This window comes from Sciurus carolinensis, chromosome 3, assembly GCF_902686445.1.
Source record: "Sciurus carolinensis chromosome 3, mSciCar1.2, whole genome shotgun sequence".
In the NCBI taxonomy this organism is placed as follows: domain Eukaryota; kingdom Metazoa; phylum Chordata; class Mammalia; order Rodentia; family Sciuridae; genus Sciurus; species Sciurus carolinensis.
This window is the reverse complement of record NC_062215.1, coordinates 49,410,294-49,431,659: the sequence shown is the minus strand read 5'-3', so window position 1 is coordinate 49,431,659 and position 21,366 is coordinate 49,410,294. Positions and strand designations below refer to the sequence as shown.

The following is a 21,366-nucleotide window of genomic DNA, read 5'->3' as shown; positions in this document are numbered from 1 at the left end:
CTGTACCATGTGTGCTGATGAACATGAAGATAGCTCTTTAATGCAACAGTTATAGATGAACAATTTAACAGAATTTCTGTTCCTCATTAAAAAACATGCATTAAACCAAACTGTGCAAAGCATATAGTTGATATACAAATAAACCTCACAAAAAATTCACCTTTTGTCAGCTTTCGTTTTTTTCTCCTGCTTTTCAGAACACTCATCTAATCCAAAAATGTAATTCCCCAAGACCTACAACTGCTTATTTCTTAACACCTCTTCATTAAGGAGAACCAATACAATGTTTTAAAACTAAAACTAAAATAAGCCTTGCCTCCACATAATGGTTCCTCTTTATTTCTAACTTGCTACCAAGTTATCTGATTTTATGCTGCCTCATAGATTATGTGCCACTAGAAAGGACAGATATGCAATTAAATTATAAAAACAGTGAATATAAATTAAACAGTCATCTTTTAAAAAATATGCTTCTTGCTGGGTGCAGTGTTGTATTCCTGTGATCTCAACTACTCAGGAGGCTGAAGCAGGAGGATTATAAGTTCAAGGCCAGCCTGGATAACTTTCAAAACAAAGAATAAAATGGACTGGGATGAAGTTCAATGGTAGAGTATTCCTGGGTTCAACTCTCAGTATCACACAAAAACACACAAATGATTCTATTTTTTTAAATATCTAAAATAACCAAGGAATTTGCAATAATCTGTTTTTTTCCCCCCATCTTGGAAGCTAGTCAGCCATTTAATGCTGTATCAATATTCAGGATCTAGGAGCTAGACTGTGAATAAAAGCACAACAATGACTTACTATGTAGTCCTCATCTTCATCTTTGGGGCCAGGGCTATAATATACTCTATATGCTCTGGCTACTTGATCAATCTCTTCTTTTGTGCCAGTCAAACCAACCAGTTTGGGAGAAAATTCTAAATAAAGCAAGAAAGAGAGTAAAAAAATGAGAAGCAAGCAAAATAACCACTGCTATCTCAAAAAAAAAAAAAAAAAAAAAAAATAAAAAATAAATAAAATAAATAAATAAAAATAACATCAGTTACAAAACAGTACCATTGTTACTTTTCCCTTGTGAGTCCCCAAACATTTCTTCATGATTCATATGCTGAAAGGTTTTTTTGTTTGTTTGTTTTTTGCTATGGTGCTGGGGATCGAACCCAGAGCCTGAAGCATGCTAGGCAAGTACTCTACCACTGAGCCACATCCCCAGTCCATTTTCATGATTCTAAGGAAAAGAAATTCATATAGAACAAGTGAAATTCTCCTTTGAACTACATATAGAAATTCTAATCTTCTTATGACCATTAAAGATCCAGAGGGAATATGTCTGATAATTTAAATGTCATTTTAAATTAATTTGCTTTTAAAAAATACAGAGTTAAGATACAATGAAGTTTAGAAGTATTCTCAGGAATTACATACTTGTGTTTCATTGCTCGTATGAGAAAAAACATTTGCTTCACAATTAAGATCATATCAAAATTTCTGCATTTTATTTTCCAGCAAATATCTTAATATAGGCATTAGGTTCTACTCTTAATTTCTGATAAAGAGCTGAATTCATCATTCTAAAGACCAATTATAGCAAAGTTCAGGGCTCAGGGTAAACCACAGCATATAGGTTTCAGACTATTGAAATGACGACCAAACATTTAACAGCAGTGTTTTCTTCCAATGGTACACAGGCCCATTTTTGTTCCTTGGACTAATTCATTCCAAACTGAGAATTGACTTGGGTACTGAAAAAGCAGGTTGGCTTATATTTCTTTTTCACTCTTTGAGTAAATAATACGAAAGGTAGACAAAGCTTAGTTAGCTGCATATTCAAATTTTTAAAAAGTTGAACCACTAAAATGGCAAATTTTCCTAACACTAAACTAAAAATTTTAACACCTCTCCCACCTCCAAATACAACTAGCAATAAATGTGTGTGCATGTTGTGGAAGAAAATTACCACATTTTTGGCATTTTATTTAAGTACGGTAACTCAGGTCTACTCATTTGAGACTATTATAGTATGTGACAAGGATAACTGCCAATAAACATATTTAAGTTGGAGATTGTGTGTTACCCCATGAGTTCATTTATAAATAGCCAGTTTTAATGGCTTTTGGAAAAAAAACATGCTATTGGCTAAATTTCTGAAAATCTTACAAATTATAGGCAAAAATTTGGGGCTAAATTTCTGAAAAACAAATTATAAGCATAAATTTGGCTTAATATATAAAATAAAAACTAAATTTTTAAAATCCTTTTCTCTCTTTTTTGGCAGGGGATACTGGGGATTGAGCCTGGGTGCATTTTATTACTGAGTCACATTCCCTGCCCTTTTTATTTTTTATTTTGAGACAGGGTCTCATTAAGTTTCCCAGGCTGTTTTTGAACTTGCAGCCTTCCTGACTCAGTTTCTCAAGCAACTGAGATTATAGGCATACACTACTATGTTCTACAAAAACTGAAGATTAAGAAGGAAACAAAAATCTGTCAACTTGGGTTAGGCAAAGATATATACCAACAAAAGGCACTACATGTAAAAGCATAATAAACTTAGACATTTGGATTAAATCAAAACTGAAAACTGCTTTTCAAAAGATACTGTTAAGAGACTAAAGTGACAAGCCATACACTGGGAAAAAATATTAGCAAATCCAATGTCTGATAAAAGACTTGCATCCAGAATATAACTAATATATACATATACACATACATTCATACATATCCACATGCAAAAACAATAGGTAAAAGGTGTGAACAGACAGTTCACCAAAGATACACAGATAGCAAACAAGATAATTAAAAAATGCTAATAGTCACTAAGGAAATGATATTAAAAGCAAAATGAGATACCACAAAAGACTATTAGAATGGCTGCAATTAAAAAGATTGTCATACAAAGCGTGATGTAGATGTGAACAAGCTGGAACTCTCATTTGCTGCTGGTGGGAATGTAAAAGTGTACAACCATTTTGGAAAAGTTTGTCAGTTTCTTAAAAAGTAAAATATACACCGTATGATCTGGCCATTCCACACCTAGTTGTTTACTGAAAAAAGATGAAAGCATGTGTCCATGCAAAGACTTATACATGAAAGTTATTACTTATCATAACCAAAAACTGGAAAAAAAGAAACATCCATCAGTGTCTACTCAATAGAGTGGATTATTACACTTTATAATACAGGTGAATCTCAAAATTACAATGCTGAAGGAAGGCATTCAAAAAAGGGTACATATTGGGTAATTACATTTACAAAAGCCACTAAAAAAGGCAAACTAGTCTGTAACTGTAATGACAGAAAGCAGTTTAGTGGTTGTATGGAGATGGAGGGATGAACAAGGGTAAAGGAAACTTTTGTGGGTCATGGAGATTTCATTGTCTTGATTATGGTAAAAGTGACATGCTCCTGGGCCACCTAGAGGCACAGCCAACCCACTAAATTCCATGAGAAGTAGAGATAGCCTGGGTAGGCTAGACAGCAGGTAGTGAGCATGGGCTGTGGTAAGCTAGGGAAAAGGTGAGCAGGTGTGCACCGACCTAGTTACATCTCAGCAGTCTGGTAGAGGCCTGGTGCAGACACCAGCTTCATATGGAACAGCAGCCCAGAACCCCAGAGTATGATCTATCAACTACAACAGTCCATTTCCTGCTGATCAGTGGGAAAATGGAGGTGGGATAGACCCAAATAGAGATTGGAGGGCCAATCAATAGCATTAATACTTCCCAAACCCCAATTAGCATTAATTTGGGCAAACAGTGTTGACCCAAGGGCTAAACAAACCCTTAAACTAGCATACTCAAGTGGCAACCCCTATAGGGTCCCCTCTTGCCTTGCCAGACCTCAGTTTCTTTTCTTCCCACTTGAGCAAATCCTACTCTTTTACACACACTTCCTCTTCTATGAATTTCATTCTTTGAATACATAAGACAAGAACCAGTAATGAAGAAACTGGTGAGGCCTGCAGCTTATGCAGACTCCACCCACCAGTAGAAGTGGAGAAACTATTGTTTCAAGAATTTCACAGTTGCATACCTAAGTCAAAAGGTAACACACTGTCCATTTTAAATATACACACAACTGTATGTCAATTACACCTCAATAAATCTGTTAAAATAACAAGATATACAGCAGGCATTTCACAAAATAAATTTTAAAATAACTTTGGAGTTTTAGAGGCTATGCATTTCACAACATCATATAAAAAGCATAAATACAAAACTATTTATTAGGTTGTTCTGATCAGGAATTAAATCAAATGTACAATTAAACTGTAGATTCCTGATTTTTAAGCACCTATACTGAAGAAATGTGAGCCCAAAGAAATTAAACAAACTTGCTCAAACTAACAGCTGAACATGTGTTACGAGTTCAAAACATAATAATTCACTTTTAATTTTCCAGTGTACCCATTCCAAGAACATACATTTCTCTTAATTTTATAAAAAAGAGAATGAGATTCACAACTAGAATAGGAAGAAATTTGTCATTGCTCTTGATTCAAGGCTCCTTTTAATTCAGTTGATATATGAACATCAAGTTCAAATCCTTCCTCTATAATAAAATACAAAGAGTGCTATACCAGGAATTGAGAAACTGCTTCTTTCTTATTTATTGACTAGCTAGGTCATCACTCTGAGCTTCACCTTTTATTTGCCTGTAAAATTGGTGTCCTATTTTAAGAGGCACTGTAAATTTTAAGTAAGTTGGTATTTCAAAAACTGTAAGAAATAAGATATAAATTATTATGAATAAACATACCTTTCACATAATTTGCAATGGCTTCTTTTGTGTCCCTCTCTGGGTCAATGGTGATAAAAAGTGGAGTTAAATTTGGCAGAGATGGAATACTATCTGGAAGAAAGTTCTAATTAGTATTCACAAACTACAGAAAAGCATTAAGAAAACAAAGGGAAATCTAACACTGGAGTGGAAAGGACAGGGATGGGAACAGAATGGTCCATATATTATCCATATATATTATCCATATATATGGATATACATATTATCCACATATTTATTGCCTATTGATAACTATCGTACCAAATACATATGCAGTTATGTAAATGCTATTACCCTGGATCACATAATGTGGCTGCCTTATTTCCCAATCCAATCCAGTGTTTATACTTTTTCCTCTACCATATCTCAAAAGCAAGATAAATATTAATAAGGATCAAATATACTAAAGCAACTCCATTTGAAAGAGGAAGCACCCTTCCTTCTAAATGGTACTAATAAAAATACCACTAACTACAAATCGTTTCAGATTTCTAATCTATCACTGGGGAAAAGGCAACAGGAAGACTAAAATAAAACAGGCACAAGAACAAAGTTCAGGGAGCCTCAGGCCACAATGACAATTTTAGGTAATCTAACATTTTACCATCAAAACAAGTTTCTTTTGGTGGAGAGGAAGGTTCAGAATCAGAATAAGAAATGAGCTAAATACTGAGATTTTATTCTTACAGACCAAATATTTATAACACCCCACTTAACATAATACAGGAATGAGAAAAACAGTAACATGAAGTAAACGTAAATGATGTAGGGTTAGTGATGGCTTTCTTACCTATTTCATCCACGACATGAATCATTTTTTCTAGTTCTTCTGGACAGATATCAGGGCAATGAGTGAAACCAAAATAAATCAATACCCACTGACCCAGGTAATCCTTGTCAGTTTTGGGTTCTCCTTCATGAGTTGTGAGGGAAAATGGTCCCCCAAGTAAAGGCTTTCCAATGCTTCGCTGCCGTTCCTTCTCCAGCTCTTAAAGAGACACATACACAACATAAAAAAGTTATTCTAACCATATACTTGATACATGGTTAGCATTATATTAATAAGCCATGGGGGAGGAACAAATTGTTTGCTTTCAATAAGTTAAAAATCTTTTTCAGGAAAAAAAAAAAAAAAACAATAAAACCAGGTTAAATGCTATGATATGTAATAAGCACTATAATAAAGTGGCAAAACTATTTCTTCCTCTTCTGGAACAATTGAGTCATAAGTTATTAGGTGTGGTGGTGCTGGGTGGGGGAGGGTCACACTGGCCTAGAGCAGACAGATGTCTGAACTGGTATTGGGGGATGGGGGCACAGCCTGGCAGAGAAAGTCTGAACTTGAGAGTTCTGAGGGGCAGGCTGCATGGGGAGAGGAATGCAGTGATGAGCTTGTCACATACAGGCAGGATGGATGAACGAATAAATTAATAAGTGAGTTCCAAATGGAAAGGAGGGAAAACTGTGGAAAGAAAGGGAGAGAACTAGAATAAACCCTGTAGCACTGGAAAAGAACCAGAAGTACGGGTCTGAGTTTCAATATACAGATCCCCCAACTAAAAGAAAATAAAAATTTTGATGCAAAGAAAGCACAAGATGAGCCAGGAACCCCTTGTGGCAGAAAGAAAAGAACTCAAAGAACACTGGAGACATATCAAAAAGATATAGCCATCTGCTTAAAGGGGCTCCGGCTCCCATTAACTAATCTGAGGCACTTTGAGTATCAAAATAAAAGAGAATAATGGATCAAGGAAACCATAAGTTTATATTGAACAAATAAACAGGAAAATTCATTGGTAGGGAGCATCACAAGCAAATACACACCACAAAATATACACTTATGTAAGAGCAAGTTTTCAGGAGAGAAATCTGATAGATAATATCTTAATCAAATGACAGAACTCATCATTAGTAATGAGACAAAATGGCACATGACTCCACGCAATGTAGACATAGCATCACTTTTGTGATATTCCTGTCAAAGATGTATGATCCGAATCTTATAATGAAGAAACATTAGACAAACCCAAACTAAAGTACATTCTACAGAATCACTGGCCTATAATCTCCAAGGCTTTCAAGGTCACAAAAGTCAAGTAAAGTCTGAAAAACTGTTACAAACTGAAGGATATTAACAAGACAACTAGATATAAGGCCTGGTTCTGAACTGGATCTTTTTGCTGTAAAGGACATCCAGTAGCAAAACTTGAAGACTGAATAGGAGATTGAAAAGCAGTAACATACGGATGTTACTTTTCTGAGTCTGACAGGTACACTGTGATTACAGAATGTCCTTGTTTGTAGGAAACAGTAAAAGTATTTGCAGATGATGAGGTATCATGTCTGCAAATACCCTCAAATAATTTGGAAACAATTAAGATTGCCTCAGAGCAAATTTTCTAAGTTCAACAAATATTGCAGGTGAAATTACAAATTAAAATCAAAAGCTTCCATGTTTTAGATTTGTCACTTATTTCCTAACTTTCCAGTTTTAATATGAAAACCAATAAAATACTACTCAGTAAAAGTCATCTTTATCAATATCAGGACAAAACTTATACTCTACACTAAAATTTCACAGAACCAAGATTCTATAAGTCTATGAATTCTCATTCCCAGACTTAAACATCACTCTTTATATAATGGCCATCAAAACAGACTCTAAAATTAAGAATTGAATCAGATTTCATCAGTATTTTAAAGATTTAATTAAAACTTCCAACCCAAATCTTAAAAGTCCTGGAATATTCACTAAAATCTAAAATTCTTTTTTTCTCCCTAAACATTTCAGGATGCTAATACACAACAATGCCTGGCTCTCCCTCAACCATAATCAGCCTCCGCTGCTACTCATTGGTTTGTAGGATCTACTCACACTACTTCCCATGTTTGCCTCTCAGGCAACATTCTCATATCTCAAAGTTGTGCCTTTCTTTGGACCCTAACAGCACCTTGAGTTCCCTCTGGTTTGCCAGAACCTCATCTAGTGAAAACCCTTTCTTTCTGTATCTGTTTCCCTGTCATGTGTACCTAACAGGTTGGACTGCTAATTTTAATTATCTTTGTACCCTGATATGGTCCACATTCAAATCTATTCACCATAGGTTTTTTAATACTGTTAGAAAGAAGGAATCTGAATTGAATTTGGAAAAGTAAAAGACACTGACTGAACATGTGAAATTCAAACTAACTCTGTAGTTTCAGTTAATTGCACCAACTTTAATTTCTTGGTTTTGATAAATGTGCCACGATTATACAAGAAGCTCAGTGAAAGTACACTGGGAACTTTCTATGCCATCTTTGCAACTCTTCCGTGAATCTGAAATTATTTCAAAATGAAAATTTAAAAACAACAAAAAAGATGCTAGTCCAGAATCAGGAAGGATTGTATTCAGACATGACCTGATGATATCTACTTACTCTCTGTCTTTTCTTTCTTGAAGTACTTCATTCCAGCCAATAAAGCTCCTCCAATAGCAAATGTGAATGCTAAAGACTTCCAGGAAACAGGCTACTGGGGCAAATATTTCAAAAATAAAAATACTAGTAAGACAAATATTTAACCATGCTTAAATTTATTACAGGAGTTTTTAATATACATATACACGAGTCATGATCTTGTTAAATAGGCAGAATGTTCCAGGTTACTATAGCATGAGAAAATAAAGTTTCTGTGAATGCAGTTATAGCTGGGTTCTGAATACATTTACACAGGTATTCATTCCAGGAGAAAGTTCCCCAAGTCATTTTCTGTTCATGTGGAAAATCAACCCAAAGAAGGTCAAGTACCATGACTACTATCATGTGTGAACTTTGCTCCAACTGTTGATTATAAAACAATTACAGCTTGTGCTGAAAACTGAAGATATAAATAAAATAAATGGGAAGTTAACTGTGGATTTTTGCAAATTGCACTCATTACTTCAGGGCTCTTTCAAGTTTCAAAATAAGAAAGATGTCTGCCACTTAGGGTTAGATCATTAACTCTTTCCACAGCTCTGAAAACCCAGTTCTCTTACCTATCACTAGAGAGTAGTAGCTCTACGTTCTTTTTGGGTCAGAACTAGAACTGGAAGAAAACCCAAGAAAAAGGCGTATCCACACGCAACTAAACTCAACTTTTCTGTTTCAATTTCAAGATTATGTGAAAACTCTGAAGGGAAATTCAAGAGACAGAAATTGCAGATGTTCTCTGACTCTTCAATTATATAAACTTAAGGTTAAGACACTTACGAAAAACTGGAACCTATGCGTTAACTTGAAGTTCAAGCCCAAGTATCTAACCCCGCAGAGAGGGTGCTGGCTTTCAAGTTCTGTGGAACACGGGGACTACTGGTAAACCAGGGGAAAAGTGGGATGAAATTCCACGAGGTAGATAAGACCGACAAATTGAGGACCCTTGAAACCAAATAGAATTGCTGCTGACAGCCACCACAGGTGCTGGAAGGGCTCTATGTGTATGTACACTCACCCCGGGTTTGGAGGGGCGCGTGGGATCTCTGCGGTCCTTCGGCTCCGGACCTGACGACCCAGGGGATGGCGGTACAGTGGTACTTAAGGGCCGGCTTCCCAAGCTGCAGCCAGGGAGCCTGGAGGCCAGCCGCACCGCCTCCCGCCGCGCGCAGCACTGCCTCCACAAGACTCTCGCAGTTCTCTCCTCCAGGACCCAACGCTCGATTCCACGAGGAAGGAGACGCCAAAGTTGACCACCCCGGGGCCACGTAACCGGGCCCAACCCTAATGCCAAAGCCGCCATGAGCTTTCGATACCGCACCTCCTTTGACCCGCCCCGCTACTTCCGGTATAGCTTCCGCTTCCTCCGGAAGTCGCAAAAAGCCGCTCTTTCCGTTCTGCTCGGTGGTGGCGCCGTGTCCTATCTGGTAGTCTGGGAGCCCTAGCCAAGGAGCCGGCGCGCGGTAGGTGGTTCCTTGTGAGTGGAAGCGGGCCCGGAGCAGGCTGAGGGGGCGGGGACAGTGGGACCGTGGGGAGGTGTCACTCTCCGGGGTCCCAGCTAGACCTGGGCCAGGCGGCACTGAGCGCTGGGAGCTTCCAGCTAAGCAGAGAGAAAACACCGGCCGGACACTGGCAGGACTGGTTAGCCCCTTTTCCTCCACCTCTTTGGTCAACCATCTTACCCTCGTCCAGCCCAGTGTGGAGGCCGGCCAAGTGAAACTACAGGGTAGTTGATCCTTTCACACCTGCAAAATATGAGTCGACCAGTTGCGCTTGAAATAATCCTTGATTTTAAAAATATTTTTCAAACAATTTTTAAAATTTGGGCGGTTGGGGTGGTAAAAGCGAGTTAAGTAACCAAAGTGCACTTCTAAGAATACATTACAGCGCAAAGTGATTAAAGCACTACTGTACAAAGTATATACTGCGTTATATGTCATCCTTAACTTGGTCGACTGGGGCTCCAGTCTGTCAGTCTGTTAAAATACTCTCATTGCCCCCTGCCCCCTTCTGTTTTTTCTTTAAAAAAGTTTGTTGGTTTCCTCATCTGAGACTGTTTCTGTTACTTGGATACAGCCACATATTAATGGCATTGATTTCATCTTGTTTTTTTTTTTTTTTTTTTTTTTTTTTTGCTTCTTGTGCTGGAAATTGAACCCAGGGCCTTGAATTGAGCTATATCCCCAGCCCCTTCATCTGCTTTTTTTTTTTTTTTTTATGTCTCAGTAGCTGCACTCGTCACTACCCCACCACTTCTGTGGGGGATTTCCAAAAATACAAGGGGGGAAAAACACAAAAAACCCAAGACCTCTTGCCTCCTTATTTACAAATTCCACTCTTGTGCGGTATTTTTTCAGGGTGCAATTGTGAGAGAAAGTCTTTAGCTGACTTTGAGTAAGATGGAGGAGGCCTTTCTATCCCAAATCTTCATCTTCAAGGACTCAGGGGTACAGAAATCTTTTATAAGAGAAAAGGAAGCATAGTGGGATAAAAGGCAGGAAATATACACTTTGTAATATACAATACATTTGCAATATAAATATATATTTAGCTAGCCTGAAAATACGTCAGTCTTAATTTCCTTGGCATTTGGGAGTTCTGGCTCAAGGGTACTTACTCAGAGCAAAAGCAGCTTTTGTTCCACTAATTATTGGATTGATGCAAAGGATTTTGTTTTCCCTGTGATTTGACGCACCTAGTCAAGGGGACTGTTCTCTAACCCAGTAAATTGTAGTTTAGTAGTAGTTGTGTTTCTTCATTCCATAGTTCAACTGGAAATTTTTGAAATTTACGCTCAAAATTAGAAGAGTTGCTAAATGTTTACCTAGCATTTCAGGTCATTGTTAGTCAAAACTATTTTTTCTATCTTGAAATTGCCTATGGTGAGATTTTCCCCCTCTTATTTCTATGTATTTGTTTGCCCAGGAAGAGCTTTTCTCATGTAATTAAAAAAGAACACAAAAGCAGCTTGCTTATTAAGGCAGAAGTATTGTTCATTTCTTTAAATGCTCAGTTATGGGTTAACGGAGCAAACACGTATAAGTAATTGACTTTGAAGTTGTTTTTAGCTGATACATTAAATTTTATTTTCCAAAGTGATTCTATTAAAAGCCTTACCGTTATTTTATCAGAGCATTTTTACAAAATTTTTCACATTAAGTTTATACTTCTTGATGAATTGCAGCATCTAAATCAGTTTAAAGAAGGCTTTTTAAACCTGCTTTAAAAATTGCTAATAACAATTAGCAATTTCTGATAACACCTTTGAGTCTGATGGACCCTTGCTAAAAGGTATACAAAGTGTTATATAGTTTGAATTTGTATCACTTGTATCACTACTATAAGCCACTGAGATCACCAAATGAGGTTGCTTTTTGTTTTGTTTTTTCCTATTTAGATACTTTCTTTGAAAGAGACAGGGCATGGATAAATACCATCTGATATGTGTTCTAGTAATAGTGTCAAGGCTTATTAAATTTTGTGCTTCATAAATTTTAAGGCTAGTTTGCTTAGAGTAGCTAAGGCAAACATTTTGTGAAGTTCCTGATACTGTAACATGTTTGCTTCATCTTAGAGGTGCAGACCACTGCCCCATTTGCCTAACCAGGAACTTTTCTGCCTCAACTTTCCTGTTATGATAGTATATAACAGGTTTCAAGATCCTCTCCTTCTCTGTTCTTTTTGAGTTCTCTGCATATAAAAGCTTTGCAAACTGGCCCCCTTCCTGAGACACATCTGACTCTTTTAACAAAATCTTAATGATGTCCAGACCTCCCACCCTTTTCTCTTGCAATGGTATAAAACATACTTTTCAGTGAAGGGCTGTCTTCTTTCACCAAGTTCCTCTTAAAAGCTTCAGGGCTTATTACACAGGACTTCAGCCTTCTGACTCTTAGGTGTTATAGAAGTTTTATTGGTATTGTAGCAAGTTTTCAACAGTTAAGCATCCCTGGGCATATCTTACTTATTTTTAAAAATCCCTTAGGTCTGGGGTGGTTTTCACAGAATGCTGACTGCTTATCTTGCACCAAAACTTGTAGCCATTTTTTTTCTAGAAAATACTGTTATTCTGTTCTATTCCAGTTTTAGTTAACTTGTGACTCAATAAACATATACTCTTAGATATAAAATTTAAATGTTATTTTCTCATATTTGGTGCTTTATGATTCAGAGCTCTGTAGAGTAATTGGTATGCATACAATTTAGCTCAATCTCACAACAACCTTATGAGGGTCTTAAGTTTCAAAACTTGCAGCAGCTCATGATTATACCATTTTTAAAAACTAAAACATGTATCTTAGCACATAGTAAATGGTGTAGGCAAAACTTCAAGAACAAAGTTCACTAAAAACTTGCCATTCTCCTTTTTCTTCAAAAGCAAAATACATCCTAATTCTTACAGATTCTATTGTTTCTCTACTTCAGAAGCTTTTGAAAAACTTTGTCTCCTTATACTGAGTAGAGACTGAAGAGCTATACCCCATGTCCTGACCAGAGCAAGGAAACTCTGAGAGTGAAAAGTTTCTGATTAATACAGACTAACTAAATCTACATGTATGTAAAGTTTCTGCCTTTTGTTCTAATCTGCTTTTCTTATAAAAGGTTTCTGTATCCCTGCCTCTTCTCCCCATCTCCAGTTCTAAAGATGGAGATTTGATTTGTTTTTTTGCAGTACTTGGGGGGGGGGGTTGTCAAACACAGGGGAACTCTACTGCTGGGCTACATCCTCAACCCTTTTTGTATTTTTTGAGACAGAGTCTCACTAAGTTGCTGAGGCTGGCCTTGAAATTGCAATCCTGCCTCAGTCTCCTGATCACAGGCATGCATCATTGTACCTGCCTGGAAGATGGAGATTTGAGACAGAAAGCGCTCCTCTTTCTCGAAGTTGTCTAAATTTTTGATTGGATTATTAACAGAAAAATTATTCCCTCTGGTAAGATGTTTACTGGACCTGTCTTCCTGAGTTCCCTGGGGCATCTCCCTGAACCATAAAAAAAATTTTGAATGAGCCAGGGGAGTCTTCTTTTACCCTCTGGTTCTTTTTGCCAGCTTTACTTCTGAGCTTGTCTCTCTGTCCCTGGATGTGGCCTTGTCCCCTCTCTTGCACTTAGTAGACCATGTTATAAATTTAAGCTTTTGTTTTTCAAAATAACTTCTTTAATAAAAGTATATGTTGCCTCCCTATAATTGACCTTATTTTTAAAAGCTACATTCAATATTTTGGTTTCTTCTACCCCAGAACTGATTTCTGTTAGGCAGTATGTGCCCCTTGTTAAGTTTTGCCACCTTCTTTTAATTTTCTTTAAAAGGTTGCCAAATCTTGGGGTGTCCTTCAGTTTCTTTAAATTGAAACTGTGAGCCAATGAAGGATGTATTAACAGGATTTTTGGTATTAAATGACAGAAAAACAATTTGATTTAGCTTTTACCTGGGGGGAATTTATTGATTCATATAACTAAATGGCCAAGGGTAATTGTAGCAGACAGGTAGATGCAGGTATTTAAGTAGTGTTTCCAGGAATATACTTTCCATCATTCAGATTTGCTTCCTTCATGTTGAATTACTTCTCAGTTAACTTTTCTCCTTAAGCTCAAGTTGTAGTTTGAGCTTATGTTATGTGCTTACACCCTAACTGGTCAGGAGGAAACGGTTTTCATATGCCAGACCTGATTATCTATCAGTATAACACTCCCTTTCCCAGCCAGGGAGTAAAGGTCAAATGACCAGTGCTCAGGGAATTGAGTAGATACCTATCTACCCCAGGAAAATTGGGGTGCTCTTACTCAAAGAAAAGGAAATGATTGCTGGTCAGGCAAAAATAACAACTGTTTACTGGAAAGATGATCAAATTAATCAGAACAATCCTGTAATTGATCCACAGAACATATTATCACCTTAAAGGCTTTGAGTTTAAATATAAAAACAAATAAGCCCATCTGGCAGGGGATAAAAGCATTCCCAGAAACAGTTTTCTGTTAACCTTTGCTAATTATGTTCATGTGACATACTTGCTAAATTATCTTTCTGTTAATCTGTACTTGGAATCACAAATACTTGCAACTAATAAAGACTAGGGATTTTCAGCTGACTTAAATGAGTTTTATATTTCTGTAATTGTATCTGAGTTCTCCACTTGAAAAGTCATAGACTTTCTTTCATTTATAGAAAGATCAATGAAGATAACCACCCCAGCATACATACTTACTGACAAGTCAGCATATTTATTGACTTGCTATCTAGTGGGGTTTTCAGATGGGGACTGCTGTAAGAAATGAGCAAATTAAAAAACCACATAAGAACACCAAACCATTTTTTTAGGATATCTTTCTCTTTCTCTCTCTCTCTATCTCTTTTTTTTCTGGTACAGTTTTATCTGTTTTAGGGCTACTTACAACCAGTGAGATTGAGGAAGAAAGGAAAATAGCTGAAGCTCCTAACTGTATGGATTAGGTAAATAGTGTAGCATTAGTGACAGCAGTTTTAATTTGAAAAATGCCCCTTTGTTCTTATAAATAAGTCTGGTTGAAGTCTGACTCCTATTCCAATTATGGAGTTGTAGCCTCCATCTGTTAGGAATGCTTTTACAACTGGGATTCACATGTCTGTAGACAATTAAATAGGAACTCTGTAGATATATTGGGCAGATGACTGGAGACTGGGAGTCTGCAAGTAATTTTAGCCAAATGAAATTTTAGAAACAACTAGGTTTTAATAAATTCAGACACTACCACAAGTTAATTATGACAGACTTTGTAACAAAAGTAGTTGATAATTGAGGATCTTGGCCTTTGATTTTTGTCTTTTTTAATTGATGAATTATAGTTTGACATAACAATGAGATTCATTCTTTTCTAGATGATAAGTTGAGGTTGTGAGCAATCTAATAGTTTGTTTTCCAGTTACAATCTCTGGCTCTTTGACTACTGAGGCAGGGCGGGGGTCATGTGTATATGAAAAGATTCATATTTTCTCTTTTGGTTGTAGAGTTAAAAAAACAAAACAAAACAAAAAACCTGGTTCAAGTTAGAATCCAGTTATTGAAGAACCAGGAATACTGTTATGGAAATGACAATGCTCACATCAGTGTCATAGTTTTTATGCTGAATTTTTTTTTTGATCACTGTTTAAAATTATTCCTCTCCTTCATGTCTTTACTGCCTCTCCCAGTTACTTTAGATATAAACTATGAGAAACTTATTTCAAATGACCGACAAAAAGAAAGACAGACTAATACAAAATAACCCATAATGGGAATCTGATGTTTAGGTTACAGTGAGTTAGTGTAATATACACCTTTTAAAACAACCTTTACAGATGAAATTATTTGATGTATGTGGGGAAGGATTTTTTAGGTGATGTGTATTTATTGTAAATTAGGTATTATTCTAGATTTGAATTTGGCTTTATTAGAATTAGAATGCCTGTTCATTATGGAATAGTACCTGTTTGTAAATTATTCCTCTTCTGGAGAATAAAAGTTATCTGTATTACAAATGAGAACCTGAACTGTTTCAGAGGCTTAGTATTTTAGACCTGAGACTCTCACTTCTAAAGTAGATGCACTTTTTTCATTGTCAAGCTGTCTTATGAATTAACTATTAAGTATAATGTCTTTTTCACTTATAGTTATCTTTTTTTACTTTCTTTACTTTATCTAGAAACCTGTTCGGAGGTTATGGCTGATAATTCCAATCCTGGAACCCTCAATGATAATTCAGAACGACTCTTCTCCTTTGGAGTAATAGCAGATATTCAATATGCTGACTTAGAAGATGGATACAATTTCCAAGGAAGCAGGCGGAGGTACTACAGACATAGTCTCCTTCACTTACAGGGCGCCATTGAAGACTGGAATAAAGAAAGCAGCACACCCTGTTGTGTCCTCCAGCTTGGAGATATTATTGATGGCTATAATGCACAGCATAAAACATCAGAAAAGTCTCTAGAACTTGTTATGAACACATTCAAAATGCTTAAAGTGCCAGTTCATCATACATGGGGAAATCACGAATTCTACAACTTCAGTAGAGACTATTTAACACGCTCTAAACTTAACACAAGGTTTCTAGAAGATCGGATTGTACATCATCCTGAGACCATACCCTCAGAGAATTATTATGCATATCACTTTGTACCATTCCCTAAATTTCGGTTCATTTTACTTGATGCTTATGACTTGAGTGTCTTAGGCGTGGATCAGTCTTCTCCAAAATACCAGCAGTGTATGAAGATACTGAGGGAGCACAATCCAAATACGGAATTGAATAGTCCTCAAGGTGAATTATTCCTTTGAGCTGAGAATCTAATACATTGTCTTTAAATTCTTCAGCTACCTTTTATTCAGCAGGAAGATGGACGATTAAGGTAAAAGTATATTGTCGCTGTTGTTCAGGGTCAGGATTTCTCCCAAGCCTTGATGTCACATGGATTGGTTACAACATGATTGAAGCTTCATTTATTTAACAGATATTTGAATGCTCATTCTGGGCAGAGCACTTTGCAATATCTTTTTTTTTTTAAAGGGACAACATGAAGGGAACCAGGACAGTAGGTGGGCAGGACAAACAATAAATGTATTCATTTTCCTTCACTGTGATGAAATACCTGAAATAATCAACTTATAAGGGGAAAGGTTTATTTTGGTCCATGGCTTCAGAGATTTCAGCCCATGGTCACTTGGCCTTGTTGCTTTTGGCCCTGTGGCAAGGCAGTACTTTATGGCAGGGAGCATGTGGTGGAACAAGCTGCTCACCTCATGGCAGCTGGGAAGAAAGAGAAAGAAGAGGGACTGGTATCCCAGAATTACCTTTCAGGGCACACCCCCAGTGACCTGACTCCCTCCCACTAGGCCCCCTTTTTAAAGGTTTCATTACCTCCCAATAGTGCTGCGAGTTGGTGGCCAAGCATTTAACACATGGATCTTGAGGGAGAGGACATTTCAGATTTAAACTGTAGCAACCAATGAAACAAACAAGATTATTTCCACAAAGTACTACCAAGAAAATAAGAGTATGGTGTTAAAAAAAAGGACTAGAAGTACTGTTTTATATTAGATGATCAGAGAAAGCCTCTCCAAGGAAAGAAACATATATGCTAATATCTATATGATAGGAAGGAGCTATACTTAGGAAGAATGGGTAGGGAGCTAGTAGAGGGAAAACAAATGTGAAGGCATTAAGTGGAATAAGAGAGGCATTATTGAATAACACAGGAAGAGGCCAGTGAGGTATAAGATGATTTGGAAAGTAAGCAGGTGCAAGAGAATGTAGCAGGGTCAGTGGACAGAGGAAGGAGGTTCTATTTTCTTTCTAGTGTACTGGAAAGCCAGTGAAGTAAGCAGAGGAATGTCAAGACTAGGAATAAGATACCGTAACTTATTAATATATCACTCTAAATTCTTGTTATTTCCTATTTTAAGTCAAGTACTGCTGATACATATTCCTACAGAAAAAAGCAAATGTCTTTGCATTAGGTAAATTTAAATGCCCAAATGAGATGGAAATGACATTTTGTGGGTCTAACTTATTGAATTTATTCAGGACTTTCTGAGCCCCAGTTTGTCCAGTTTAATGGAGGATTCAGCCAAGAACAACTGAACTGGTTGAACGAAGTTCTTACATTCTCTGACACAAACCAAGAAAAGGTGGTGATTGTGAGTAAGTATTTAAATTGTTTATCTGGTTGCAGTAGCATTTCAGAGATTGGGAAAAGTTAACTTTTAAAGAAAACTAATGATTTTTATGTTTGATATCCTCAGTCTATAAAGTGGATGCTTGATTTTTAAAATTAAAATAGAACCTGAACCTGAGTTAATAATTATGAATGAGTCAGGAAAGAATTGTAAAATAACAAAAGCAAACTGCCATATATTAGAGTACATGAGTTGCCATTTTATATTTCTAAGCAGATTTTCCCCAAGTGGGATCAATTAATTTTGAAGTGAGAAATTCATTTCAGGCCCCATTTCATATTTTAGCCTTAGGAGCCCTGGTTATCAGTGAAGTAGCCACTGAATAGGTCATTGCTGCCCAGATGAAACAGAGTTGATAGAATATGGTAATGTGGTAGACTCAGGTGGCAGCAAACACTTTTGACTGTCAACCACATGGTCCCAAGGAAATTAGTTACGTTATTTCATTTAGAATCACTTGACAGATACACTGCCATCAGACATTATAGGAATTTGGAAGTACTTAAAACACACTCACATGTATGTACATGCCCACCCACAAAGAACCCAATTTGGGTTTATGTGTGGTTGGTGGACTTGGTTTGGGAGCTGACATTATAGCCGTTGGCATTCTGGCTCTCATTGTGTCAACTGTGGCTCTGAACAAAAATAGAACCTACAAACTGCAGTTTTCTCAATATTGCATCAAGTATAATTGTAAGTATGAAAATTCTTTGAAAATGATAGACTATTCAGATGGTTGATGATATAAAATTACATTCCTATAAAATGTAAAATAGAAATGTAATTGATCTTTTAAGTATGGTTAAAAACATGAAGATGGCACAGGACTGTTTGTGCTGCTATTTGGTTGTCAAGCATCAAAGTTTGGAAAAGATAAGGTGCTCTCAGAGGTTGTGGATGTAACCATTTGGCTCAGTAATAATTATTCTCAGAAACTACAGTACTTGACTGTCCACTTTTTTGCTCTTCTACTGCTAGGCTAAAAAGTATTGAAACTGGAAGAGCCCTACATATCATATAGCCAAACCCTTGAATTTTAAATTTGAACTGAAGCCCCAAGAGATTAAACTACATAGCTAAAGTCACATAACTGCTGAAAGAATTGAGACCTTTTTTTTTTTTTTTAAATCCTGGTCCCCTTTCCCCTCTGTCTCATATTCTTTTCTTTTTACTAATGGCAGTGTACCTATTTCAGTAGTCTCTTATTTACTTATATTTAAGTAAACATTTAACAACTGAGCACTTCAGATTCTCTTTAGTAAAGTTTAATAGAAATTTCCTTTTTATTTTTATGTGCTTTTTAATTTACTGTAGCTACTCAGAAGTTATTGAGTTTTTGAGTTTTGGCCATTCATTTGGAAGGATAGAATTGTCATTAGCTGAGGTGGGACCCTGAAGGACAAGGAGGTTTGGGTGGAGAGGGCCAGAGTGTCAGTTTGGAACTACTGTTTCAGATGTCTAATAGATATCTAATACCTAATAGATGCCTGTTGTACATTAGTAGACATACTGAGTGGGTAATTTAGAAATTCAGTATAGAGGTTTAAGCTTTCACATAAATATGGGAGTTGAAAGAATGTAGACAATTTTTAAAGTTACATAAATCATGAAAAGATCACCATCATATTAGGTATAGATAGAGAAGCTCAAGGACCAAACATTCAGACACTCCTGACAAGATGCTGGGGAACTAAATAGAAACCAGCAAAGGAGATTGAAAATTAATGATCATTGAGGTTGAAGGAAAACTGGCAGTGTCCTGGAAGCTAAGTACTTCTAGGGGAAAGGGGCAACTAATTGTGTAATTTGATAGGTAAGTCATTATGGCTTCTACACAGGTATAAGGCCTCTTATACCTTATCACAACTAGCCTGTGTGGGTGGGCATGTGTTCACACATGTGTGTTCCTTTCCTGCTTTAGGGTTCTGTTACCTCACCCCACCTTTACTTGTATTATAAGTAGATAATAAACAAAAACGTGTTTAAATTTCAGAAAAAAAATGAACAGTAGCAGGACAAAGAAAAGATTTATTGGAAAGAAGCAGAGATCAATGAGCCATGATATCTGAATTTCAGAGTGAAACTGTGGCCTTTTATATGTGTGGTCTGGACTTATAGATGTGTTGACATTAGGGATTCAAAATTCTCCTGGCTCTACTTTCACATATGTCCTGTGGGGCCCAGTATAAACCTCCCTGCTTTAATCAGCTTTCTTATCTGTAAATTAGATATGACCACCTGATCTCATGGGGGTGTTCAAAGTCTCATGAATCAGTTTTATGGCATTGTTTATTTAAATGACACATAATCCATAGTCAGTCTCTAAACTGTTCTTTTATTTAGTACTATATCTTTCTGTGTGTATAACATTCATATTTAAGGAAATCAATAAAATTGAATTCCAGCACAGCATCTACCTGATTTCTGGCCTCCTTTGTAGACTGCCTTGCATAAGATACCCTTGATCATCCTTGGTGTTTATACAACTTGAGTCTGTGTGTAGGCCTCGGAGATCTCAAGATTTTTGCCTGTACAGTAGCTTTTCCCACCTCATTTGCAAACTGTCTCACCCTCCTTTCTGTGCTCCAGAGACATGGGTGTTGATGGCCTACTCCTTCACATATGTGGATTTTCTCTGGTCTCAGTCCATTTGGATGAGGTAGCAATACACATTTTTTTTTTCCTGAGTACTATTATTTTTTAATGGAAAATGTATTTCTTAATTAGCTAACTATTTTTCTTTTTTAACTAACAGGCCATCTTCCCATTTACCCAGAGGCCTCTGACAGCGTGTGCCTGGCCTGGAACTACAGAGATGCTTTGGCAGTCATTTGGTCTCACAAGTGTGTGGTGTGTTTCTTTGCTGGTCATACTCATGATGGTGGCTACTCTGAGGATCCTTTTGGTGTGCACCATGTCAATCTAGAAGGAGTTATTGAAACAGCTCCAGACAGCCAAGCCTTCGGCACAGTTCACGTCTATCCTGACAAAATGATGTTGAAAGGGAGAGGAAGAGTTCCAGATCGAATTATGAATTATAAGAAGGAAAAAGCTCTCGATTTTTAGTCTGATTTGTTCTGTTTGCCTTTGTAGGAAGAGAATGACTCTTGTATTTGTCCCTACCATATAAAAAGAAAAACAATAAAAATTCTCAATCCCATCATTCAGTATTCTGCTTTCATACCAAAATGTATTTATGGCTTCAGCATGTTAGTTGATAAAATATTCAGAAGTGTCATTTTTGGATATCATTTCCAGTGCTGAAAGTCAGAAACAGAATAAACCAGAGAGGAGATGATGCTGGGGACATCTACTACTGATAAGGAACTTAATTTGACCTTACCTGATTTCTTGTTTTTGTTTTACAAGGAGAGTATATTCATGTGTTAACTATATAATTTAAAATTCATGATATAAATAAAATTCAGGGAACC

General features: G+C 36.7%; 2 protein-coding genes across 3 annotated transcripts in view; one reads left to right on the top strand and one right to left on the bottom strand.

The window, feature by feature from the left end:
- The window catches only part of LOC124979805 (protein SCO1 homolog, mitochondrial), an 18,940-nt gene extending 8,879 nt beyond the window's left edge, over window positions 1-10,061 (bottom strand). Inside the window, exons 1-5 of the mRNA XM_047544561.1 lie at window positions 9,257-10,061; window positions 8,206-8,296; window positions 5,576-5,773; window positions 4,765-4,857; window positions 808-923 (exon numbers count right to left, since the gene is read on the bottom strand). Coding sequence (XP_047400517.1) covers window positions 808-923; window positions 4,765-4,857; window positions 5,576-5,773; window positions 8,206-8,296; window positions 9,257-9,541 — 783 coding nt within the window. The 5' untranslated portion in view covers window positions 9,542-10,061. The remainder of the gene's footprint in view (window positions 1-807; window positions 924-4,764; window positions 4,858-5,575; window positions 5,774-8,205; window positions 8,297-9,256) is intronic.
- On the top strand, window positions 9,619-21,366 carry Adprm (ADP-ribose/CDP-alcohol diphosphatase, manganese dependent). 2 transcript variants are annotated; one of them, XM_047544558.1, is made up of 4 exons: window positions 9,619-9,701; window positions 15,897-16,514; window positions 17,778-17,894; window positions 20,688-21,366. In XM_047544558.1, the coding sequence occupies exons 2-4, from the start codon at window positions 15,914-15,916 to the stop codon at window positions 20,996-20,998; spliced, it is 1,029 nt and encodes a 342-aa protein (XP_047400514.1). In that variant the 5' UTR covers window positions 9,619-9,701; window positions 15,897-15,913; the 3' UTR covers window positions 20,999-21,366. The 2 variants fall into 2 exon arrangements, with proteins under 2 accessions (XP_047400514.1, XP_047400515.1); XM_047544559.1 differs by lacking the exon at window positions 9,619-9,701 and adding an exon at window positions 12,671-12,792.